The sequence below is a fragment of the Fistularia commersonii genome, chromosome 1, assembly GCF_037954325.1.
Source record: "Fistularia commersonii isolate RoL2024-O1a breed Wild chromosome 1, RoL_Fcom_v1.0, whole genome shotgun sequence".
Taxonomy (NCBI): Eukaryota; Metazoa; Chordata; class Actinopteri; order Syngnathiformes; family Fistulariidae; genus Fistularia; species Fistularia commersonii.
In genome coordinates, this window is record NC_141284.1 from 20142582 (window position 1) to 20168987 (window position 26406).

General features: G+C 47.4%; 1 protein-coding gene across 2 annotated transcripts; it reads right to left on the minus strand.

Moving 5' to 3' along the window:
- Nucleotides 1-1726: 1726 nt before the first annotated feature.
- On the minus strand, nucleotides 1727-25778 carry rnf144aa (ring finger protein 144aa). 2 transcript variants are annotated; one of them, XM_086153679.1, is made up of 8 exons: nucleotides 25349-25778; nucleotides 11844-11994; nucleotides 11546-11650; nucleotides 11001-11061; nucleotides 8813-9029; nucleotides 6031-6178; nucleotides 5612-5701; nucleotides 1727-3520 (listed from the first exon to the last, which is right to left on the minus strand). In XM_086153679.1, exons 2-8 carry the CDS (start codon nucleotides 11976-11978, stop codon nucleotides 3389-3391), a joined length of 888 nt encoding a protein of 295 aa, XP_086009805.1. In that variant the 5' UTR covers nucleotides 11979-11994; nucleotides 25349-25778; the 3' UTR covers nucleotides 1727-3388. The 2 variants fall into 2 exon arrangements, with proteins under 2 accessions (XP_086009805.1, XP_086009814.1); XM_086153688.1 differs by lacking the exon at nucleotides 25349-25778 and adding an exon at nucleotides 24428-24556.
- Between the last annotated feature and the right edge of the window lie 628 nt (nucleotides 25779-26406).

The following is a 26406-nucleotide window of genomic DNA, read 5'->3' on the forward strand; positions in this document are numbered from 1 at the left end:
TATGTTGCAACAGGCCTCTGCATCCGGTCCTGATCAGGTTATTACAGTGCAGAAAGCAGGTCATAACAAGTGAAAAGCCGCCGAGGCTGAAAATTTGCTGTTTCGCCCTTTTCTTTTTTTAATCTGTGTTGCATAAGAAGAGTATCAACCTGTACTGTGGCAACGGCAAGTGTGAAAACAATCAAAGTACAAAGTAAAACACGGGAAAACCCTCGATACAAGAGAGCTGCGAAAACTCATTCTCCGACAGCCCGTGGACAGTGCGGAGCTCACATTACAAAGCGTTAACCCCCCGCCACTGTAAAAACTATTACTTTACAAAATCCAACTGCACATGCAGTGGACAACCATGCTCCCCCACCATCACGGCGCCGCTTTGACAGGAATCGTCTTGGCACGATTGTCGAAAAATCAAAATCAAAAACATCGGGTTGTATGTTTAGGTAACGAAAAACACAGCTAGGTTTGGGAGCAAGATGGGGGCCATTTTCTTAAGGCTAGGAGTGAGACAGGAGCAGGAGGGAGAGTCCGAGGGGGACGTCCGCCTCCACGCTTCCAGGCAGACTTTTTTTTAAAGCTTTTCCAGCAAAGGTCCGACCCCTGAACCAACGACAGTGGGTCATACAGACACATATCATATATATCATTATCGAATAATATATATACACTGCTCAAAAAAATAAAGGGAACACTTAAAAAACACATCCTAGATCTCAATGAATGAAATATTCTTATGAAATACTTTGCTCTTTACACAGTTGAATGTGCTGACAACAAAATCACACAAAAATGATCAATGGAAATCAATTGTATCAACCCATGGAGGTCTGATTAGGAATCACACTCAAAATTAAAGTGTAAAAACAAACTCCAGGCTGATCCAACTTTGATGTAATGTCCTTAAAACAAGTCAAAATGAATCTGTGTTGCTTCCTAAGTGGACACTATGATTTCACAGAAGTGTGATTGACTTGGAGTTACATTGTGTTGTTCAAGTGTTCCCTTTATTTTTTTGAGCAGTATATATATGTATATATATATACATATATATACATATAAAAACAAAGAAAGAAGTCGCAGATCGAACGCGCCCAGTTGTATCGTAGAAAAAAAGCCAACGCCTCTCCAGATGAGAGGAGCTTCCATGAACTTGGAGTGGCCGTTGAGCTCGAGGTGGCTGCTGTTGACCGTCCCTGGCCGAGTGAACGAGTGAACTCTGCCAGAGGAGCAAGAGTGCGACATGATGGATCGCTGGACGCCACCGCCCCATAGCAGAAGTTATAGAATTGATAAGGACATCATTTTTATGAACTAAAGGTTTTTTTCTTATTCATTTTGGTCCCTGGTTGGATTCCCGCGGGGGGCCTTTCGGTGTGTAGTCTCCATGTGTCTGCGTGGGATTCCTCCGGGTTCCTCCCAAAGTCGAAACACATAATGGGGGTTCTTTGGAGACCATGAACTGTCCAGATGTGTGAATGAGACGGTGATTGGTTGAATGACGCGATGACGCATGAAGGAGAACGAGTGGTTGCATGTTTCTATCTGAGGTGTGATGAGAGGGGGAATGGATGCATGTCTCTATATGAGGCCCGGTGATTGGTCCGGGGTAAATGCCGCCTCTCGCCCAATGACAACACGGATCGGCTGAAGCCCTGCCACGTAAATGGTGTGTAGAGTGAACGGATGAAGTATTTGCACCAAAAAAGAAGGTCCACAGACAAAGGTCTACCATGCTGCAGTTCTTCTCTTTAATGCTTCCACACAAAGACATGGCGAAACATCTATAAACTTAAGATAGTAGATGGGTGGAGTTCGGACAATTCCCTGAAAAAACAAAGACCCATGAAGTACACATGGAGGAGGACACGCTGCCTTCAAGTGGAACACGTTGCCGTTGACGACCTACCAATGAACCAGTCCTCCGATAAAACGCTGATGACCAAACTTGCATAGATACAGTGATGGAACACGAGCAGCGTCCCGGTGTGGAACGTTCTTGAATATTTTGCTCAGCAGGTTCGCTGAAGTTCCCCTGTGAGGGGATAGCTGCTTGCCGCCGGAGGTCGGAACGACCGACAGGAAAAGACAAAACCAAAAATTCAAAAAAAATAAAAAAACTGCGAATATCTGACCACTAACGTATGCAAGTTTGCGATTTTGATTCGGCGAGGACACCGCGATGTTAATTCTTCTCGCGGCTTTCCATGGCTCGACGAACGGATGACATCATAGAATCAGGAGGGCGTAAAGGGCTTTGCCGTGCGTCCGCGTTGGCCCCGAGGACGGCTCCCAGTTCCGGGTTCCACTCTCCAGCTCACTTCCAACACAACTTAAGGCGACTCTTGTCTCGTCTGGCCAGCGAATTCGAGAAGAGACATCTCTATTGATGTTTAGATATAAAAAAGAAAGAAAAGTCTTTGACTTGACTCTAAACTGTGGGGAGGGGGCGCCACTCAAACCTTTATCCTCTGGATATATACACTCAAATGTAAAAAAAAAAAATGTTTTGAGGACTAACAGCCACGGCCAGATAGATAAACTAGGAACCCGCAGGTTGGATTTAGTGCCGCTGATCCACATGTGTGACGTTGGAGGGGCGCCCCCGACCCCTCGACCCCCCCCAGCACCTAAAAACAAGAGCACGACACATAAACACCGTTCCAACTGTGGGATCTATTAAAAGCGTTAAGCTACAAAAACTTTGACATCATCAAGAGAGCGTGCTGATGTTTGGGCTGTCGCACCGCCAGCCTCCCCGTCCTGCCCCACCTTGGCACCTAACCCCCGGGGTGGGAAGGTTGCTGTGTCCTGTGTGCAGAATGAACCCTTACATGCAACTGTAATGCTACTGACTGAGCTCGTGGAGCTACATGGAGCGTGGTGGCGGGTTATTAGCGTCTAAAGCGAGGCAACAGAAAAGAGCGACATCACCACTGTTCTTGATCCCTGTCACGCAAGATGAAAGCATTTCTTGACATTGTTTTTCTTTTTTTCTTTTCCCGGCAGTGGCCCATCCCCACTTCCACCGGGAAAGCGGTGCGACGATAGAAACGTCCGCTGAGAACCGCCCCAAGCGGCCCGGTTTTGCTCGGCGTCCCCCCCCCCCCTCCCCCCCCGAAAAAACACCGATCTGTCACACACGGCGGCCATCGGACAAGTCTGACCTCGTGACCTACGACCCCAGAGTCGCAGGATCGCTTATCTGCCGGGCCCCTCATGCACAGCGGCATATCCCAAAGCGGCCGGGGCTCCGTGCAGGAAATGAAGCACTCAAAGCTGGTGGTGGCGGTGGAGGGACGGAGGAGAGAATGTAAAGGGAGGGGGAAGGTGGGGAAAAAATACATCCCGTCGTTTTGAGCGGCTCTCCGATACTTCTCCGACAGCGCTTCTATGTTGGCAGCGGGTCGTCGTCGCCTTTGCTGCATTTGCACTTGCAGCACAGGACGATGGGCGTGGCCAGGAGGAGGAAGGGGGAGGCAACCAGCAGGAGCAGGCCGAAGCCGGCGAAGATCCCCACCACCTGCGGGGGAGACCCAATGAGAACCCATGAGTCCAGAAGAAAACAGGGGTGAACACGGGATTAGCATCGGAGGCCGTAATGCACGGGGTTGAGCCGGCAGGGCTCACTAAACGCATGGAAAAAAAGAAAAATTCTCTGCAACGTCGCCCCGGGAAGCCCTACACAACAGCAAGTCTCCGTTGGAGAACGGCTTGGATGTCACATTGCCTCTCTTAGACAAACCGCCTGGATCCAAAACATATATCTTCCGTTTGCAAGGCCGGCTGTACTGTTTAGAAAACTGCAAGAAACTGCGGTGGCGGCGCAGGTTGGAAGTATTTCTGGGAGATTAACACAGGATGCGCAGGGATTGGGCGTGCCTCACCAAAGAGACTCAAGTCAAAACAGATTTCCAGGAGGCGAGTTTCTCCCGTAGGCGTGGCAGGTTTGTTGACTCGCCACAAGGGGGGGCCAGACTACAGCAAGCTCTGGCAGACAAGATGGACTACATAACATTCAGTCACATGGGGGGGACTCAGAATAGCACAATGCCTTTCCTCCTGCTTTGAGGTCAGGGAGGGGATTTTTAAGGAATTAAACGTGGGTTTGTTTCTTATGAAACTTATCTGTAAATGTGAGATTTGATTGTTTAAGTCACAGAGGAAAGCATGTGCGTACACACACACACACACACACACACACACACACGCGCGCGCGCGCGCACGCGCACACACACACACACACACACACACACACAGTGGATGAAATAAGTGTGTGACGGCGGTGATTTTTCCGCCCCGGCTCATCTCCGGTACAGGTCTAATCTCAGGCCTAATGCTATCAGATGCAGTCAAGCACAAGGGGTGTTTTTTGTTCTTGCACTGGTAAGTCTTGTGTTTGTGCGTTGGGTGAGCGAGGTTGTTTAGACGCGGCGGCTGAAACGTAGAGCGTAGCTGAGAGACAAAAGACAGTGCAATTGAGCTATAGCGGGCCTGCCATCAGCTGAACTGTGCTCATATGACTCAGCCGGCCCCACTGGGCAACAGATGCCACTGTTTATGCAAATGTTGATGGAGAAAGTGAACGTGTAGCTCAGTGGTAGAGCGCATGCTTCGCATGTATGAGGTGCTGAGTTCAATCCCTGGGATCTCCGCTGTAAGTCCCTTTGGATGATAATAGCATCTGCCACAGGTCTGTATTCTACAAATTGTGCCAGAGAAAAGGTACGTGGACAGAAACCTTCTGAGGGCGGAATCGGCCTCTTATTACAGACCAAACATTGGTCTCGCCCAGTTGCTCGTTTGCACGCTGAGGAGGTGTGGAACAGAAAACAACCCGGGGCCGTCACATGTTTTAATGACACGGCTATTAAGCTGCAACAAAGACTTACTTTTGAAAGAGCCATAATTCTAACTGTGTGTGATGTATTACAGCATGCACGGCCGCCTGCTATTCCAGAACAATGAGTCCACAACATCATCTTCTCGCGGTGGCTGTCATTCTCCGTGCACGAGCCCGAGTCAGCCCCTCGTAGCTGCAACCTGGTCTTCATTACCAAGATATCTCCGTTGTGTCAGCAGGCCTGCTTTTGTTGAGGTTACACGGAGGATCAGAGGTTCACCAAAGGTCCTTTTCCCTGCAACTGAAGCGTTACTACGTCCTTACTTACACCAGTTGCACACATTTCCATCTCAGTTCTTCCATCTTTATTTGAAATTCTGCTACGCCACCCCGTCGCCGCCATCTTTTCAGAGCAACCGCACCACAGTGCTGCCTCCTTTATGAGCAATGCATTCACATTCACATTCCCATTTCTACACCTGTTATCACGCGTGATAAATTGCACGGCGCGGCTAATCATTCACGTGCGATCTATTGTTGCATGTGTGGGAGATTACATGTCGTTTCCATTCATTATCACATCATTAGATTATTAACGACGGATAATGACCAGGCCCGGTTATGTAAAACCTCTGAGGGAGCAGTCCCCTTCCCTATTGTGTGGTCTCGGTTGGCCGGTGTGAATCAGACGGACAGACGGCGGCACGTGCTCGTCCACGTGCATGTGTGAGAAACGGGAGATGAGGGGGGGGAAAGATGAGATTTTCTCACCTGCGTTCTGTGCCAGATGACGGACGCTCTGGAGTGTCCCAGCTTGTTTCGACAGGGCCCTTTGTCGTAGTGGATCAGGAGGAAGTCGTCCTGTCGGAGGAGGGCACACAGACGCGACACAGATTTCTAGCCGACGTTATTATCGTTGGCGGCCCCGCTGAGAATATTGCTTTCCAAACGGCCTGTGTGGTCACCGCAGTGGTGCATCTACAATTACAATTACGTAAGAGCCAAAGCTCGTATGTCACATGCTCTTTATGCAGCTCCGGCTTGTCTGTCTCATCAGCCTCACGCTGGATTTCAGGAAAACAAAACAAACTGTGCAAATCATTTTTCCCCCCAGATTGAGCAGCGACTGCATGTCAAACCGGGTTCACGTCGCACGTAATAAATTGCAACAAGTTGGAGGGCCGACTCACATCCAGGGACTCCAGGCAGTACCAGCAAAAGGCGTGCTTGCAGTTCTTGCACATCATCTGAGCGCAGCCCTCGTCCCTCTCGATGTAAACTTTACATTTGGGGCAGCGCTTGATTGGCGCGTCGTCCTCTTCGTTCTTGTAGAAAGAGCTGGACAGAAGAGAAACACAGGAAGGCTTCGACTGTGACAATATGAATAACCGGAGCACCTGTGTCCGAAAGTAAATGGGGGGACTCCACTCTTCTAGCTTTGCGAGGTGGTATTATAGTGAAGTTTAGATGTATTACTCGTCTGATCCTACAGAATATTAGATTTCCATGTGCTGAGCTCAACCTCTCCTCCACGTTTCTCCGTTTTTTTTGACCTTTGTGACGCATGTGTGCTCCTAAAATCCGTCTATGTGCTCCTTGAACACGGCACAGCATTATAAAGCATCACAAATTTAACATTTGGCCTGGATTGTAGCACACAGCATTACAGTGTGAACCGCAGAACCACGATCTTTACACACATAACACACGGCTGCATACACAAATATATAAACACAAACATACGTCCATAATCAAACTGGCTGTTTATATCATCCCAGCCCATCTTCTGCCTCAAGTGTTTTGTGTTGTTATTGTTGTTGCTCCGTAAAAGCTCATTATCTTCTGACAGGCCGACCTGTTTCGGGGGGGGGGGTTAAGGCGGGACTGTTTGAAATCTTATCTTAATTACTGACTGACTTCTGGGATTTTCCCTTAGCAAAAAAGGAACCTCACGTCTGATCCGCAGGTTAGCGTAGCAACACGACGGCGGCATTGGATGCATTTCTCAAACACGGCCTCAACACGCCTAATAAAATGTCACGAAAACGCCGATGCATCTGACGTTGCGATTTGATGAGCATCCCTGGCTGCTTGGGGTCTGCTGAGGACTGTTTCCCCGTCTCTCTTACCTGCATCAGTCAGCACTCATTTAGACCACAGCCTGCTGCTGGCATTGTATTCAATACATGCTAATGTGTAGACAAGTAATGCAAAGGTAATGTGTGTGTGTAGTCTGTAATACATCTGCAGTACTAATACACTTGGAGTTGTAGGAGCATAAGGTGTGTAATGCAATGTTAGGCATGAGTAAAAAAATATGCCCATGTAGTCATATAGCATGTTTTGAAGTGTTAGTATAGTCCATGTAGAGTGGAGTATGTGCAGAACTGTAGCTGACACCACAAGCAAAGTTACCTGAGTATTTCAGAGGACAAACACAGATCAAGAACTGACATCACTGCCAGACACAGGTGTGTGTCTGTGTGTGGGAGAGAGAGTGTGTGTTATGTTAAGTCTAAGCCATCTATGGATCGGCTGAACACCCTCCCTCCCAACCGGGACCTGAAAGTCTCAAAAGGCTTGCCAGAATGTTGTAATAAATATTTACGATCTTTGCTATAAAAGGACTTTGGAAAGGCTATCGGGTGTCAGTGACGTGAAAGCATTCAGTCAGTGTTCTGCTGCAAACACAGAGGGACCGGCTACCTCCAGGACACGGATTATGACTGCATTATCACAGAGCGGCGAGTAGCTGCCAATTTAACAAAATATATTTTCCATCCTATTTTGCATAACCTAATTGACTGAGAAGGATTTACAGAATGCTGTCTGTCTTCAAGTCTCTGGTTTGCCAGTTGTTTTTTTTTTTTTTTGTTTTTTTTCGCAGAGATCCTAGCCTTGTATCTCTGACGGTGCCTCATACATCCAGAGGTGTTGGGAAAACAGTGTGAGAAAGCCACAGCGCAGGACGGCGAGGTTTAGTGAGGAGGACCAAATTCAGAGCTTCCAGAGGCGTCCGTCACTGAGCGGCTCAGAGCAGCAGCTCTGCAGGTCGGGACACCTGCTAATCCCTCAGCTCTGAACCTCTGCAGACAGAGAGAAGCCCTCCAGAGCTGAAGAGCATCTCAGAGTCGGGAGGCTATCGTGGAGAAATTACATTACATTTACATTACATTGCATTTGGCAGACGCTTTTATCCAAAGCGACTTACAATAGAGGACATAGGGACTGCAAATACACTTGCAAATACGCGATGCACAGGAAATATACAGAACAGTAAGCTTGGGTTAGTGAGGTTTTTTTTTTTTTTTTTTTGACAAAGACATACACAAACGTACACACACACACACTACATAGCCTAACTTGGTGCCTAACCTGATCTGGGGCATCAGCGCAGTAAAAAGTGTTTCTTGAAGGTTGAGATAGATGATGCTAGTCTTGTTGCTTCTGGAAGTTTGTTCCACCACTGAGGTAGTGGAACTGAGAACAGTTTTGCCTGAGATCGCTTAGAGCGAGCAAAAGGTACTGCTAGTAGGTTTGGCTGCCTCCTCGCACTCGTCCCATCCTGTCTGTGCTCACATCCCTCCATCCATGCATGAAACCACCTGTCTCTCCAGGTGTCCACCATTGTTATTTCTTCTATGAATGTCAAAGCTATTATTGAATTATTCCAGCTATTAGCATGTAATTGTTAGCGCTACTGGTGTTAGCAGTAATGGATCATTGCACCGGTCCCTCCAGACCCTCGTAGCCCCTCTTGCTTCTCTTTCTCTCTCTCTGGGATCTGTTCCTGCGGTTAAAATTAAATCTGACTTAACGTGTTATGAGAAATCCCTAATAGAAAATAATAAATGACAGTAGATGTAAGCACTAATAAGTAGGAGGGTGTGTGGAAACCATCTATTTTCCCGATGAAGAAGGTTTGGATGAGGATAAGCGAGGGAAGACAAAGTGAAGAGCGAAACACAATACCTGTTTTCTCCGGGCAGAAAGGAGGTTATGGGCAGGTTGCTCTCCTGGCAGGCCTGCCCGGGGTGCCAGCTAGCCTTGCAGGCGGAGCAGAACTCCAGAGCACAGACGGCGCACTGGACGAGCTGAGGCAGCGCCGGAGAGTCTGTTTCCTGGAGTTGACACACGGCTTGGCAGGTGGAGGAGGGACACCACGTCCGGCACGGGTCCAGGAGCACCTCTGCGAGCACCGGACGGAAACAGGAATCAGTCTATTCTCTGCAATTGTTTTAGAGCGCCGAGTAAAGCGCGCAATCTTCCCATTGCATCTTAGTGTCCGGGATGTCAAGGATGTGAATGCTCAGCGATGATACGGCATTTCTTTTTTGCCGTTTCTTGAAATTGAAGCGCATAATTAGCTATTAGCTTGGTTTCCACCAGAGGTTGGCAACCTGAACACACTGCGTTTTGTTTTTTACCTTTATGCTATATATTCGGAAAAACAAAACAAAACAAAAAAAAAAAACATGGTGTTGCATTTATGAAATTGATGAGCTGCTACTTAATTCTATTTCTGCAAGCAACATAAGCATTTTGAAAGGTTACTTTCAAAGAAAATACTCAACATCTATTTGAGACCTCCGTGTATTTAGGAGCTTAAAAACCCAACTTGAGGGGACACAGAAGCAGACAGTATTTCTGGTTTGCTGCAGGTGGATAATTCATCGTTTTACTATTTTGCTGACCAATGTAAAATATATATTTGCGAAATAACAGCCAATTAAAATGTTTATTTCACCTGGAAATTAGGATTTTTTGCTCCTGAGCAAACATGTTTTATTTTAATCTTACACAACAACTATCAGCTTCAATTTTAGAATTACATCAAAAGACTATAAAAGACTATAAAAAAAAAAGACAATATAAAAACAAACAAAAAAAAAATGAATGGAAATGAAATGCTCGATATTTATGTTCCAGAGCCACGATGAAGCCGACTGCTGACCTCCAGTTTACACCGTCGCCTGATGTTCTTGTCCTTGCCGTCACTTTTTCTGCCAGAAACCACTCCACGCGAGTGGCTGGCTCAGCTCGAGAGTCACCGAGCGGTTCTGCCCGACTAGACGCGCGGGGAAATGAAGGAGGTGACTGTGCGCTGTCATCCAGATAGCCTCCACGGCTCAGTCTGCAGAGCTTTAGTCATAAAGGAGACCCCCGTCTGCGTCCCCCTATTTTACATTTTTCTGTATGAGTGCATGGGTGATGTGGATACTCAGATTTTTCCCCTGCAGCTGGAAAACCTCCTTCCGCAAATATTATCCCATGGCATGCCGTTGCCGACACGCCGGTGACTCCATCTCCCTCTCTTTTTGCAAGACATCTACCAGCTATTTTTGCGACTGTTTCGTGGAGGAACTCGACGGACGCGCCATTAACCCTGCGCCGAATAACCCCGATGACGGAAAAAAAGTCTTGGGTGATTTATACGGAATGGGAGCTGCTGTTACACGGTGACTTGGAAGGTGCGGCTGAGTCAGACTTGTCCTTCTCTCAGCCCATGAAAGGCAGCGGTCCGCGACCCTGCAATGTTTTCATTCGGCGTCGGCCCAAAATCCGCTTCTGCGTGGATCTCAGGATTGCACTGTTTGCTGTTTTGCTCTTTTGAGGCTTTAAAAACGAAGGCTCGAGATCGGATTTGCAATTTCATTCGCAATTTTCCCTCAAAACATTGATCTCTTTATCTCATTACTGCATCTTATCTTCCCAATCATCCATATTTCTCCATGATCTCATCTTCTTATAGTCACTTTATTTCTAAAGCCGTTTGGAACTGTGAGCACAAAAGCATCAATACCGCTAATCCTCAATACAGATGACAAACGGGCCTATGAGGGAAGGCGATGGCCGCCGTAGCTCCCAGAGACGGGAATTCAATCAGTATTTCTTTTTAGCTTCTTTCAAATATGACAGTGTGTCATTTAGGAGGAAACAAGAGGAAAAAAAAGAAAGAGAAAAAAAACATCCACAACAGGTGAATGATTGACTCCCAGCAGAGCGAGGAGCTGTTTGGCCAACACGTGCCGTACTGGGTTGGCGTCATTCTTTAGCCACCAAACACAGGCGGGGGGGGGGGGGGGGGGCACGTGTGTTTGTGGCCGGCGGCCGTTGTCAACTCGTCGCCCACGGAGGCGTCGTTTCACGTAGCACTCACCCCTCTCGAACTGGAGCTTCTTGTACCTCTGCATCATCTCCGTGGCAACCATACACTCGATCTGCAAGACCACACGAAGGCGGCAGATAAGCGGAGCCATTGTGCGCATTAGCGGACAGCGGTTGCAGGGAATCCCGACAATTTCATTTCATTTCCATAAATCTGAACATTTCGAGAACTGCGTGGCATCGCGGCTCGCTCGCACATATGCTGATTTCGTCATCTGAGGGTAAAAGGGGATTCAAAAGACATGGATGGGACAACGGAGACACCACGCCTGCGCGGGAACAGTCAATTGTGAGGCGTTGGCAGGCCGAATTGGCCAACGACAATAATTAACCGGGAACTGGACCCCGCGGTGGCCGAGACCAAACGAAGGAGCTAGTTAAATCGCCAAAGCTACGAGAGGGCAAGCGAGCACGCAGGACTGCTGATCATAATGGGAGAAATACATGGACGGCGGCCGTCTTGTTGAAGACGATAGCTTCGGTGGGGCTCAGACCACCAGAGATAAATAAAAATCACTCTTTTCCTCCAATTAGTACCTCGTTTTCCTGCAACTGTCCCCTCTTGGGGCAGGCGGAGTCCGGACAGCTAATGGCTGTTTCAAGGCCCTCTTTAATCAGGAGCTCCACATACTGCTTCAGGCACTGCGGGAAAAACCAGATGAGACAGACAACACGGGCCCCGGTTCAATGAACAGTCAAGAAAAAAAAAACATCTAATCACGCAATGTGTGAGTGTGAGTGTGTGCAAGGGAATAAACTGCTCGGGACGAACTTCGCCTCCGTCACTGGCCTGGGCTCGAGAAGTAGAAAACAAAAACCTCGTGTCCCTGCTCACCAATGTGCAGAAGACGCATTGGCACTGTGTGATGGTGGTCATCTGCTCCAAGGGGAACTCTCCAAGGCACAGCTTACATGAGACCAGGGGGTCTACGGCCAGCTCCCAGGTGGGGCGGTAACGCGCCATGGTCATCTTCACCGCGACGGAGCTGGAAACAGACAAGGAAAAGGGTGGAGAGGTGACTTGAAGCAAAAGACACTGGCTTAATAGGATATGCAGCAGGAAATCAACTCTCAGAAACTGATGACATCAAGATAAGTTCTGCGGTTGCATTCGCCGTTTTTACTTCCACCGACGATGATGGCCAGCGTGTTTGGTAGCTTTAGCATTAGCCTGCTAGCAGACGGTTTAACATAATCAAACCGGCGCAAAGAAAGCCACAACTTCCCTGGTGGGAGAGCGGGGACAGATGTGACCAACAGTCTTTGCAAATGGGAGGTGGAGCGGCTGACTTTTTGTTTCCAGCCATCTCTCTTTACGTGTCACGAGCACTTCATTTGCCATGACATAATGAGCGTAGCAGCAGGGATCCGGTGCAGCGTGGGGCCGTGCCCGGCGCGGGCCGCTCACAAAAACAGGCCTGTACGCGGCGTGACACCAGCTCAGTGTCTAAACGCCCCCCGTCGGCCACGTGTTCCCCCCTCGCTTCACGCTCTTCGGCAACAGAAAAGGGACGGTATTTCACTTCGGATGGAATAACAGTTTTTTTTTTTCTTTTTTATTCATTGTGTGTCATCGCGTCTCTGTGAAAATCAGAGGGTTATTTTAAGATGTCTAGTCTCGCGCTTAACTTTTTGTAGGTGTAGCTGAGAACGAAGAGCACCCACTCTGTTTACAGGAAGCGGTTTCACTCGCGCGACGTCAACACTGTCGAGCCCTCACAGCGCTGCTTAGCAACTGACTGAGGGAGGATTTCAGAGGTGGAGGGGTGTATTGGGGGGTGGGCACGGCAAGGAGATGGCGTTTCGCTTTAACCCGGCCGGGTGTCGTCCGCCTCGACGTCAGCTGCCCATTCCTCACAATGGCAGGAGAAGGGGAACAGACTAATTGGTGCCTCTAATGAGGGAAATGGGAGATTATGTCATACGCTCAAGATGCAGGGGAAGGGTGGCGCGATGATCCGTCTTCTCGTCTCGCTTCAGAAACAGAGGTCCGGCGTATTTTGGGATTCGCTCCTCTAATCCTGCTCGGCGGTGCATGTGGAGACCGGAGGGCCGAGGACTTTACTGACGTTGTTGTTGGGGAAACCACTAATGTGGACGTCTCAGTGGGCAGACGGAAAACAGCTCGTAAATGCGTGCGTCACAAGATGTTTAATGAATCGTGGTGGGAAATTTATTTGAAGAACAGGGTGTCTTTAAAATCGAAATAGTGTTTTTTCATCTTACTTGATCTTATTTGGAACACCCAAGAAGACAAGAAGCTGGTTTTCTTCGCAGTAACACAAATGAGCTAGCCTAGCTAAACCGATGAATGGTACATTGCAAAACTGAATATATTCAGATCGAACCTCCTGCATGTGTTTGGTTCCTGGGAGGAACCTGGAGAACCTGGACCGCCACGTAAACACGGAGAACATGGAGACTCCACACAGAAACGCGCCCTGTGGGAATCCAAGCAGGGACTTTCTTGCTGTGAGGAGGACACCGTGCTGCCTTTATCATAGAACAATCGAATCTGTTTTGTAAAAAAGAAAGTGCTCCCGACCATGGTGTTCCTCAATGTTCATGTGAAAATCCAAAGCCAGAGGTCCCTGGTTGGAACCCCAGACCTGCTGTCCTTCTCCACAATGGATACCTGCCGTGGTGCGGCGTTAACACTGGCCAACTGTCACAGTCTGCAGACTCTTCCAGCCAGACTCATTACTCCTCCGCTGGCCCGGCTCACCCTTCACATGCTCAAAACACCGACTTGCACTCACCTACAGCCCGTCACCAATCCAAGCCTGCATAAGGACACTAGCCAGGAGACTCATACTCATCCCGCAGCCAGATGGTCCTGTTACTCGCTATCGGAGTTCCACGACTACCCCGATATCATTATTGAACGGCAAACAATTAGCGCAATGAGCTGTCTTGGCATATAAAAAAGTTGAAAATTAAAAAAAAAAAAAAAAATCTGCCCAGACCTTCTGGTGCCTGTCTCTCAGTCAGCTGGATTTGAATAGCCTCTTTGGGGCAAACTATCGAGTAACACGTCATCTTTTTTCTGCATCGTAATCAAATACAGGCTTTCTAATCGATCAACACTGAGTTACAAAGGATGGAGAGTAGAAACGCTTTGGGTGGAATAATTAACAGCCGTATTTACGAGTACACAAGATGAGGTGACGGTAACTTGGAAGAATAGTCGTGCCTCAGAAGTGACATTTTCAACCTAGAAGTCAGGATGTGAAACAAAGTGCTTTCTTTCAAATAACATTGCCGCCGTCCTTGTTCTGCAAAGCACATCACGTTCATGGAGAATCAAAGTAATCTAACCGGTATGAATACATGAATGTGAAAAGTGTTTTTCAGTTCCCTGGGTTTCCGCAGCTTCTGTGTGTAATTATGTCACATTGGGTGATTGCATAAGACTATTCATACACCTCAACCCAGTCTTGATGTGAAAGCCGTAAACTGGTAGGTGCAGGGGGAGACACAGCCAACACATTTTTCTCAGTTATTTTCATGCATGCACACACACACACACACACACACACCATAGTTCCTCAGCTGATGTAAACGATTCTGCTTAAAGGCAATGAGACAAGCCAGGGAGTGCAATGAAGGACAAAAGAAGGGCTGCACGCCGTTCGGTGAAAGATGTGAGCAAAAGAGAAGCCAAAGTTGAGCCACCAAGATGATATTCAAAGCAAAGGCATCAAATAAGCAAATGCGCAGATTCACTTCAACTGAAGCAGCTAAAATGTTGTGAGGATTTTGATAGGAGCTGATCCGGACACATTTTTGCTTCAACTGGTCCGATCAGGGAAACAATCAAGTTCACACTTGTCTAAATTTCTTTTTTCTCTTGGGTTTTCTGGCAACAGGAATGTCCTTTTGGCTCTGGCAAATACATCCGGCCAAGACATGCATGTTCACGCAGTGCCCTATCTCACTCGATACCATTACGTGTCCCCTGCATTACCTGAACTCGTTGTAGAAAAAAAAAATGTGTTGTTTAATGTGAGAAAAATGTCTGAAAATTGAAAAAAGATACAGGGAAAGGTACACTGATACAGGGAAAGGTGAAACGTGAAGGTGAAACGTCTGCATGAAATTACTTCCTGTCACCTAGCAAGGCAAGGCCCATTCAGCATCCAAAATATTTGCAGATTTAACATCATAGGTGCCAACTTTGAATGATCACGTTGCCTGGTTACTTCACCACATCGCCAGATGGTCAATAAAAAATAAAAAAAAAAAAAGATAAAAAACGCACTTCAATTCAAATATGCAGAATCGTCCTCAGTTATGCTCATCTTGACATTTCTGAAAAAACAAAAGGGCAAAGCAGGGTGGGACGGATGGAGGAAAGTGTCAGGGGCGATAAGACACCATCAGCCAGAATGAAAGGAGAAGGTGAAGAAGACGGAGGTGGGAGCAGCCATGTTCTCTGGTTTGGAGACACTGAGGAGAAGACAGGAGACAGAACTGGAGATATGGAGGTTCTCTTTGGAAGTGAGGAGGATCACAAAGGAGTCCATCAGAGGGGCAGCACATGGTAGATGTTCTGGAGATAAAGTCACACTGAACATGAACAGAGGAGACATGGTGAAGGACGCTGAGGTTGGAGCTGCTAGTCAAGAGGTCTAGAGGAAGACCAGAGAGGAGGTTTATGGATGGAGGTAAAGAATACAGGAAGTGAGTTGGTGTGAGAGGAGAGGGTTAGATGGTGGCAGGTGATTGGCTGTCGCCCCTGAAGGAAGCAGCCTGAAGGAAAAGAAGATCCACAATTGGTAGAAAAACAAGTAACAACCCAGTGTTAGCAGGCGAAACTCTCATTTTGACTTCTCCAATGCAGCGATCTGCGCTCAGTGTCCGTTACTATAGTAACGTGGCACTGCAAACAAGTGGGATGGAGTGAGAGGAGCTGAGGTCTGACAGTATCTAAAGGGTTTCACATTAAAAACTTCAACAAACAACCACAAAAGACAGCACAGGTGGCCGACGCAAAAAAAACAGTGAAGTCTCTTTCGTTGATTTGTGAATCAATGAATGGACGAGTTTTTTTCCCCCGCAGAAGTGATTCTTGCAGAACCTTCAAAGTGGAGGCTGAAGGGATGAAGAATATAAATAACTGAACGACATGGCACGGAAACCTTGGACGCTTCAGTCAGTGTTGTCAAGGAAGGGATTCAAAAATACCCTCAAGGACTTCATCCCAGTCCTATCAGGTGCTGTAACTATTACTGTCATATTTCATATTACGACACAATCGGTGCTTAACTAGATGGCTCTGTCTATTCTGAGTGTGCGGGGGACCATATGTTCCTATCGATGATGTAATACTGAACCAACAGTGAAGTTACCGCATTAACCTACTTAATTTCACAGTGATTGCAGTGCATGTGCTAACTTTCAATTCCAGCGCTGGCCTTCACGTGCTACATAAAAGTATCCAGGTTCTGTCTGATTTACAGAGCATCTAAGTAAGGGATGTTTGTAGGAGGGGAATCAAGAAGACAAAAAGGGAATTCATAGCTTTAACTGCACATGAGGTTTTTATCCTGGCTAAAATCCTTAGCCAATCTTGCCAAAAATTATCATCAGTTTTTGCATCACTGTGGTATCGGGCAGAAAAACAATGAATTTGAAAAAAAAAAAAAAAACAAGAAGAGGTGGAAGTGAAAACCACCTCCACTCCTGATGTGACAAACATCGTCGAAAAGCCAGTGTTTTGACGCTGCTTGGTTGTGAGAGACATACAAATTGCCGCGCAAGAAAGAAATAGCTAACAAGGCATAATAAAGGAAACAAAAGCCGAGGGGGGAGGACGGGGGATGGGGAAGGAAACAACGGGGATTGTGTGCAGAACATTTAAATTCACAATAAAGAAAGGAAAAATGATGAACACGGCGTGCAGGAATGACAGGAGGAGCACGCAATGACAGAAATGTATGGTTTCCTCAGCACCGTAAGTCTGCTAAGTGGACCATTAGGGAGACAAGCTGCACTTTTGCCGGTTGTTAATGATGAAATGTAAATATTCATGAGATTTTGTAGTATTCAAATATTCTGTATTTATTCCCTTCAGATAATATATTTAAAGTAGCAGCCAGGCAGTCTGTGCGGCTTGGCCTGGCCGACGTAGCTAATTCTTCCAATGGACGGGCACTTGTTGCCATAACAACTCTGAGGATATTTTATATCTCGGTGCAATAAAGGGACTGTCCACCAACCCAGCAAGTCAGGTGAGATGCAGCTTTTCAAGAAACTCAACATTGTGGGAAGATCGACACATCTATGTTAGTAGTGAGAACCTACAATGAGGGCCACGTGTAGGTCCCCCTCACTCCGTGAGAAGATTTCCACAGTGGGAAACCCTCCTCCTGTAGCCAGAGGACAGAGTTGCCTGCTGTTCTGATTGCACAATAAAGAAAGCACAGTGAGACTCAACGACATGTTGCTGAGGCAAATGAACAAAGCAAGACGCTAACAGGCATTTCTTTCTTGGGGTCAAAAAAAAACCCCAAAACATCAGTTCAAGTCTTAGGGCTCTCTTTCCACGGTCCACATCGGCTGTGGATTTCAATTCATTCAAGGCTCGGCAAAGTGTGCTTCGGCAAACCTGCAGAAGAGCATACTTGGAAAAAAAACACAACAAAAAAAAAAAAGCTGCAGCATCACAAGGAACCAACCAATGATACATGGATTCCCCTTTGGCCACTTTCTCCAGGAGCAAAATAAATCCAAGTAAAAAGCAGGGAACCCTGACTCCACACATACTGGAAGAATTCTGTATTTTTTCCATTCCCTGTCATCGTCATCAAATCCAAAGAAAATGCCAGTGGCTGCTGAGCAGATTTGTCAGTGCAGTTTGTTTCTATCCTTAAATAAAGGGGTCCATTATCAAGAATCCAGCGAGTAAATGCGAGGTCATGCCTCTAAATGTCAGACGTTAAAAAACAAAATAAATGTTCTGTACGTGATGAGGAAAAAAAAAAAAAAAAAAAAAAATCAGACACATATTTGTCAAATGAATCTTAATGACAATCAAACAAATAAAAAATAATGTGCAGAATGTTCTTAAAGACTATTATTCCACCTCTTTTCATCCCTTTCACGTGTCTGCTGGTGTGCCCCAGGGCTCCGTTGTGGCGCCCATTCTATTTAGCATCTGCAAGATCCGTATTTTCCGCACTATAAAGCGCATCGGATTATAAGGCGCACCTTCAATGAATGGCCTGTTTTAAAACTGTTTTCATATGTACGACGCACCGCATATTAAGGCGTATAGAATAGAAACTACTGTAGTGGCTGGGATTACGTTATGTGATGTCCACTAGATGAAGCTGCGCTAAAGGGAATGTCAACAAAACAGTCAGATAAGTCAGTCAAACTTCATCAATAGAATACAAACCAACGTTCTGACAACTCCGTTCACTCCCAAAACAAGATTGTGCGTTCACAATACGGTACCGTGCGTACCGGTAGCTCTTACCGGTATTTGCACCGCCTTTGTTGAAAACACCGCTTTTCCAACTCCATTCCTAACCTTTTCATAAAACTAGAGCACCAAGAAGGACCGCCTCTAAATTCATTGATGTTCATGTCGCTAGCTTGCTAGCATTCGAATAGTGACTGTGGAAACGCTTCTATCTGCTGCTCTCTGTTCAACAACCCACTGTTGGAGTTTGTTCTCCAACTGTGCCCATCTCGCTTCGTTTCCTCAGAATCTCTGTTTAGTCTTCTTTACTTGGCACAGGTCATCTTGTCGCTTCCTCCACTTCCGTACCATTAATCCATTAATGTTGAATTGTCTCGCTGCTGCTCTATTGCCGTGTTCTACTGTGTGACTGATCGCCTTGAGTTTGAACTGTGCGTCCTAAGCGTGTCTCTTGAGAGGTGCCATTTTGGGGTCTTTATACACACACAAGTGGTGTGGGACTGGAATTCCCCTTTTCCGTTTGGCCGCTGCTCTTCGGCGACACCCCTTGACTACGGTAGCCATAATTAACCAATATCGATCCACATATAAGGCGCATTGGATTATAAGGCGCACTGTCAGTTTTTGGTAAGATTAAACGCTTTTAGGTGCGCCTCATAGTGCGGAAAATACGGTACATGCTGCCTCCTTCAACTTTCTGAAACATAATGGAAAAAAACTGAAGGTCTTCTGGTCATACACCCTCCACCATCGTCAAATCTCCACTTAAGAGTCTGTGTGTAGTCCTAGATAGTACTCTCTATGCAGTACCACACTGATAATATCACCCAGTCCGCTGCCTTCTTCTTCTATATTAAAAGACTAAGACTAAGTCCGCTCACACTGCAGCCGTTTTCTTCCATAGCCGCATTGCTTCCCGGATTAATGACTTACTCCGTTATTTTCAGTCTCTCCCACAAATCACCTCCTCAGACTCCAGCTCTTCCAGGATTCTGCGGCTGGAGTCATGACGGGGAGCAATCATTCCCCGGCCCTTCGGCAGTTCCACTGGCTGCCCAAAGAATCCAGGATTCAAAATATCGCTCCTATAAAATACATCCGCAATCTGGCCCCGCCATACCTGACCCACCTGCTTCGTACAGCCACTCCTTTCCGCTCTTGGTCTGACCATGTTATTCATGAAACGTGTGGAACATTAATTACCATGTCAGCAGGCAGTATTATCCGGTTTTATCCAGGTAGTAAACGACAACCTATTTCACTGACCGGTATTCCTGATATTGTGTTTTCTTTAAGCTAAAGACTATACACTTGATCGATGGAGGTGGGTCCTCCTCGCAGAGGCTGATAAATGGCCACTGCCGGGACACTGCAAGCCCGGTAATTGGTACAGAACATTTTGAGGTGAGAGAAACTAAGCAGGTTGAGACCACGGGGGAAATAAGACATTTTAATTTAATCTTAAAAGTGATTGTACAGCACTGATACAGCTAAATATAGATGAAACCCATCGGTGCAGTGGTGGTGGGATTTGCACGGGCCACTGAGGAGCCCCTTTTACCACAAACCCTGGCACAGATCTCTCCCCTGGAGTCCGTCAAAGTTGAAATTATTGTTATGTGAACGGTAGCAAATGAACTATTACTGCATAATGAGGACCGCTGTCACTCAACTGGACAAAGGAGTTTTCATGGACGCAGGAGGGGACAGACAACGAGGCACTTAGAGCCAAGTCTGTGCGGTACAGTCGCCATCTCACTCGCACAGGGCCAAACAATTCACAAGCAATTTTAGTAAATGCCCCATTAGAACAATGCTGACAGCACAAAGTATATAGACTCGAGAATTTCATGAAATGGCGCGTTTGTCTACGTGCGGCGATGACACTGAGCCATATAATCGACCTCAACATGTCTCTCGAACAGTCTACATTTCACCGAAAACAGACATCTTCTTTGTCAGCTCTCTTTTCTTTTCCTGTTTGCTCGCCCTCAGCCGTGCTGCTGGCGAGCCGCCACCTTGTAAAGTCAAACTAATCCCACAGCAGGAGAATGGGAAGCAGGAAAAGTTGGGAAATGCCCCGACATCCTGCTGCAGGGTTTGTAGAAAGACACGCAGGATGTCAAAGTGCTAATGCTAACATGGAGAAGTACTGCAAAAAGACACAGTCTCAACATGGATTTACGTATCAATATATTTAAAGTATAAAGAGAGCGAAATGCATCGACACAATCATGGGTTGAGGAAGCAAACTGATTTATAAGTCATGAAATATGTAGTAATTTAACTCCAGGCTGCAGAGGGCAGAGATTCTTTTATGAACGCAACAAAAACGAGGCATCATCCCACCTCACCTTTAAATATATCATTTGAAAAAAAAAAAAAAATATATATATATATATCTATATTTCCCATTTAACTCATTCATACCATTATTTCCAGGTCATTTCTCATTATTTGCTAGTTAATTTCTCACTATATCTCAAAGCATTTGCTGAATATTTTAGGTCATTACTTGCTAAGGAACAAAATCATCTACAATGCTATGACAGTTATTTTAACATTCAGCACGTAGCTTGTATTCCCCAGCGACGTGACGAGACAAGACGCCCGTTCTCCTTATCCGCAGGCCGAAACTGTGCTGTCAGAGCAAACTGATGATTCATGTACAGTAAACACCCCACCTTCAAAAACGACAACGTTGGCCAAATGTTTCGATGTCGCTCGATTCTTTAAGTGCCCTAATTTGGGATGAGTCATACTGCCAATCATTTTGGCACATTGAGAGACAGTTTGCCTTAATAGAATCAGGACTGAGTCCAGCAGAGGGACAGTACATGTTCTGGAGATAAAATTCACATCGAGATGGTTTGGACATGAACAGAGGAGGGGCAGTGAAAATCTGAATAGAAGGACGCCGAGGTTGGAGCTGCCAGGCCGAAAGTCTGGAGGAAGACCAGTGAGAAGGTTTATGGATGGAGGGGAAGGGGACAGGAAGCAAGTTGGTGTGAGGGGAGAATGCAGAGGAGAAGGTTAGAGCATACCCGTGTTCTCCATCTGTTGTAGTCCCCTGTGCCATTAGCTCATAGCTTCATACAAGGGCATGGTGCACAAACTCTGGCCTCATCATCCGCACTCCCAAATTACAGACCGCCCCGATAACTTAAACGAGGGATTGCGGATGTGCGCCTGAACCCGTGGCCTTCTGCAGGTTTTATGTGTAGGAGGGGAACATCCGTGACAGACAGTCGTGGCAAGTGCAATGGCTTGGCACACTCCAAGGCCAGACAGCGTGAGAGCCGAGACTTGTTCTCAAACGTCACGTGATCCTCGTTGAACGAGATTCCAATAACGCGACCGTGGGCGGAGCAAGTCCATTCCAAAGCACTTGAGGTAACAGACGTTTCACGATGTTTCAAAAACATCTCTTTTGCTCTCATGGGTTTCAGATGAAACTTCCATGGAACGTGCATATGGAAAAAAAAAACGTTGGTATGAGGCAACATGTACTTTTATGTATCTAGGGGATTTTCCAGCTAGAGACGCTTCGGTGGAGGCCCTCGTGAGAGAGGTGGTTTGTGCCGGATAGGTGCGGATGGCAAAACAATAATCTCTTTGCTCGGATTTATTATTAGGAAGGAGCACGGGCCGAAAAAACAACGCTGCTGTACACGGGCTCGCGCATTCTGGTGAATCCTGTTCACGATGACGTGTATATGAACGGAGTGGGTGTCACGTTTAAAGCTAAACACTGTTGCAGGCTGTCTAATCTACTTAAAAGTAGGTCCCACTCGAGATCCGGGCCTGGCCCTGTACTCTCCTTCACGCGGACACGACATGTGCTGCAGACCCATTCCGAGCTCGCTTGCTTTGCAGTCGCGCATCACGGAAACGTAAAGGGAAACTGCCAGACCAAGAAGCGGAGCACAGTCAACTGCGATGTTGTTCTATTTCCCGCAGTAAACTATTTATGTGAGTCTATAACCTTTATAGCCTCCAGCGGGGAAATGCATTTCCATATACTGGATATCATCTAAGTGGGATATTGTATTCTTAGACTATTTAATGAACACTGGTATGTGCATACACTTAATATCAGTATTCAGAGAACAGCAACTATCTGGGTTGTGGCAGTGGTGTTGTTTCAGATGCTAATTGGTATTAGCATGAAAACTACAAGCCTAGGACTAATCTACTTTCTTAGCGGTAGCTGAAGTTTACCGAACGAGCACTCAGAAGGAGACAAACAGTGTCAATATAAACGTTATGATCGCAAAAGTTAATCCGACCGACATACCTTCTGGTCACCGTCACAATATTATATTCAGCGGTGATCTTTCAGAATACACAGCGCTTCTATTCCGAGTTCTGAAAAGCCAAATGTTGACAGAGAGCCACTGAGGGCTGGAGTAAGTGATTTATCAGGAGGGGGTTGTTTGAGGCTAACCTGACACCGTACACAAAAAAACAACTCGGGTGCCTCTTTGTTAATATTAACTGGCCTACATCTATGTGTGTTCCTGTGTGTTTGTTTTTGCCAAGTGTGTACTCCCTTTGGACCGGGATGGCGTGCAGCGTTCCTGGGGCGTCATAACCTTATCCTTCTTGCTCTCAAGTAAACTAGTCTTTCCTCTGAGAGCAGGCTGGCGGCCGCGGGTCGCCTGCGAGGAATGCATTTCTGTTTCGTACCGATCGCCTCTTCCTCGTTTCAGCCCAGCACAAAATGGCGAGCGGCTCGATGTGCCCCCCCACCCCCACCCCCTCCACCCCCTAGGGGGAACCGGCGATTTCAAGAGCAGACTTTCGAGAACGGAAAAACAGCATCACGACACACACAAACGCTCATCTCCTGAATTCCTGGTGGAATTCCTCGCGCACAGTTTTCTCAGTTTGTGAGGGCAGACTGAGTGTTTCCATATGGAGATCCCGTAGAATTCGGATCGACGTATTGACATTTTAGAGACAATCGATAGCGTATCATACGAGGTATCGTATGGCGGCACGCGGCTTCAACGCATCTCCTACCAAGGAGGGAAACATGTTGGATGCCTTGTTGTCTACATACAGACGAAACCACTGGCAGATTTCAGTCTGTAAGGCTATTCTTGGTCTTCTTCCCACCTTCATCAGTGAGAGGAGCTTTGGATCATAGCAAATGTTTCTCTTGGTGGTCTGTCTGCTGCTCAACTGGCCTCTTTATGTTCACCTCTCCCGTTGCTGGGAATGAACTGCAGATAAAGCTGAAACTGAAAGGTCGGGTCTCACTGGATGCTTTTAAAAGAAGGCTGGAAAGACTTGGGAGGCCAACATCAGTCTGCAGATTTATGGGGTTTTTATGACTGTGATCGATGAGTTGGGTGATTTGATTATTCTATGTTTTTACATTGGTGGTACTGTGGCATCTCACAGAAAAAAGGCCCCCCGTCGGTCTCCATGCTCTCCCACATGTCTGGTGAGGTTCCTCTCGGTTCTCCCGTTTTCTCTCACTGTCCAAAAACATGCCGGAGATGCGCTGGAGACCCCAAATTGTCCAAATTTGTGAATGAGTGAGTGAAGGGTTGTACATCTCTCCATGTGGCTAAGTGATCCCCCACAAAGGGGGAACCCCGCCTCTCGGCCAACGACAGCTGAGATAAGCACCAACCCGCCCACGACCCTGACTGCAGGATAAGCGGCATTGATTATGAATGAAGGTTTTTATAGTATATTTGTCTGCTGATTGTCTGCCAGCATCTTCTGCAACTGTTGAATGTGCTACTGGATGTCTGGGCCAGGACACTCATAACAAGGGATTTTTTTAATCTCTGCGTGGGTATCCTTGCTAAATGCTTCCTAATTGGGAAGATGGAACATTTCTCAGGAGGCGCAGAGAAGCGTAGAGGAACCAAACAATTTGAAATGGATCATTTACACACACACACACACACACACACACACACACACACACACACAGAGGCCTGATCACTTCTCGCTATGTGCTGTGCACTAACCTGGTTTCACAGGCAGGTCTATAATCTGCCTGCACCCGAGGGGGGCCTGCTGCTTAAAATGGCAGGAGCAGGCCAGCAGTGACCTTTCAGGGCTTAGCGGGGACGCAGCAGGTCCACGAGGAGAACAGTCATTTTGAAAGCAAAACTGGCAAATGGGATCTGGTGTCAACTGCGAATGACAGGGAGACACACACACACACACACACACACACACACACACACACACTACCAATGCCTTACATGTCTGGTAGTGGATATGCAGACTGATAGCAACTCTGTTTTCTATTCCTGTGTTCACAAGTGTTCATGGCGTCACTTCCCGGCCCTCCAATCATCTGTTTCCAAAATGGTCCTAGACGGCGCCTCTTCATCAACTTATGCGTTCACAAGTCTTCACCGTAGCACCCTGTCATTTATTCATGTGTTCACAAGTCTTTCAAGCAACACACTGGCATCTGTTCATGTGTTCACAAGCATTTTAAAGCAGCAGCACCCTGTCATCTATTCATGTGTTCACAAGTCTTCAGACCATCACTAACGGCCATCCATTCTTCTGTTTACATCAGTTCCTAGTGGCAGCACCCTGGTATCTATTCATGGGTTCACAAGTCTTGAAAGCTGTAAGACCTCATCATGCATTCATGTGTTCATAGCAGCGCTACCCTGTTGTGTATTCATGCGTTCACCCGGCCATTATTCATGTGTTCACAAGTCATCTATTCATATGTGCTTCGCAATGCTACCCTGGCATGGATTCGTGTGTTCGCAAGTCTTCCAAGCTGCATCCTGTCACGTATTCATGGATTCACCAGCGTCCGCGGTGAAAACACGGAAATGGCGATGCGGTCGGACCGCGGCCGGAAGCCCCGGGGAGCGGCGCGCTGAGGCGGCCGTGTCGCTCGGCGCAGCCGCGGTTCTTACCTGGCCGTCCGGGACGCGGCCGTGTGACCTCGGGAGAAGCTGATCTCCTGGATCGGATTAGCGGGACGGCGACCGGGCGGTCAGACGGAGGCGGGGGCGGAGACGGGGGCCGCGGGGGAAGAGATGCCCATGTTCACCCGGAGTCGCTCCGGAGCCGCGCTGGTTCAGAGCGGATCTCGCTTTCAGTCGGGCCCGGACGTCGGCGACCACCGGTGGAAGCAGCTCGGAGGAGGCGGCGTACAGACGCAGGCGGCCCGGAGGTACATGGAGGCTGAACCGGAGTCCCGTCCTTCCGGAGCTGCGCGCTCCCTTCGCCAGCCGCGGTCCGGTGGTCCGGTCGGTTCTCCCGGAACGGCCCGCCGGCTCTGTGTCCCTCCGCGCGGCGGTGTGGAGGAGTCGAGCCGCTTCCCGCTGCAGAGACGCCGTCGTCAGTGAGGCGTCCGCTCTCCCGTCCTGCGCCGCGGCTCCGCGAACCACAGCGCCCCCCGCCGGCCGACCGCCGCCAACGCCCGCATCCGCGTCAGAAGCGGCTGCAGCCGGGGCTGAATCACGCATTCTTCGTTCCCTCAGAATCCGCCACTGCTGCCACAACATGCAATATCAGCAGTCGATAATTGAAGATAATAATCTAGGAAAGGGTTATGCATCAGAATGTGCCAACCTTTCCCTGCAACTTATTCCTGGTTTCCTTCCCCCCCGGGCCTCGTTTGCTTGTTTTTGTGCTGAGCGTTAAAGATTTAGTTAAAGAAAAAAGTTAAAGAAAAAAGCTGGAGTACTTGTCTGACGAATTTGTGCACGATTCAGAGACGTTGGAGAGGGTGACACTTGGCTTATCCTGATCAAATTTGGTGGAAAGCATGTCAGCAAGAAGGCCATGTTGTTTTAATAGTCTTTTACTTGATGAAGCTGCACATCAAGATAATGTTACTAACGGCGCAGGTTAGTTTCACACATCAAGCACAACATTGTACAGCTATTCAACAATGGAGTTCTCTAACACAGAACCGCGAGAAGCTCTCAACGGTCATCATAACTGATAAAGGATTCTGGAGTTCGGC

Excerpts from the sequence above, each read along its gene's own strand:
- rnf144aa (XM_086153679.1), bottom strand. The coding sequence starts at position 11,978 with ATGACCATGGCGCGTTACCGCCCCACCTGGGAGCTGGCCGTAGACCCC. Across the intron at positions 11,651-11,843 it reads AATGCGTCTTCTGCACATTG|TGCCTGAAGCAGTATGTGGA; the intron begins GTGAGCAGGGAC and ends TTTTTCCCGCAG. Across the intron at positions 9,030-11,000 it reads GAAGCTCCAGTTCGAGAGGG|AGGTGCTCCTGGACCCGTGC; the intron begins GTGAGTGCTACG and ends CGGTGCTCGCAG.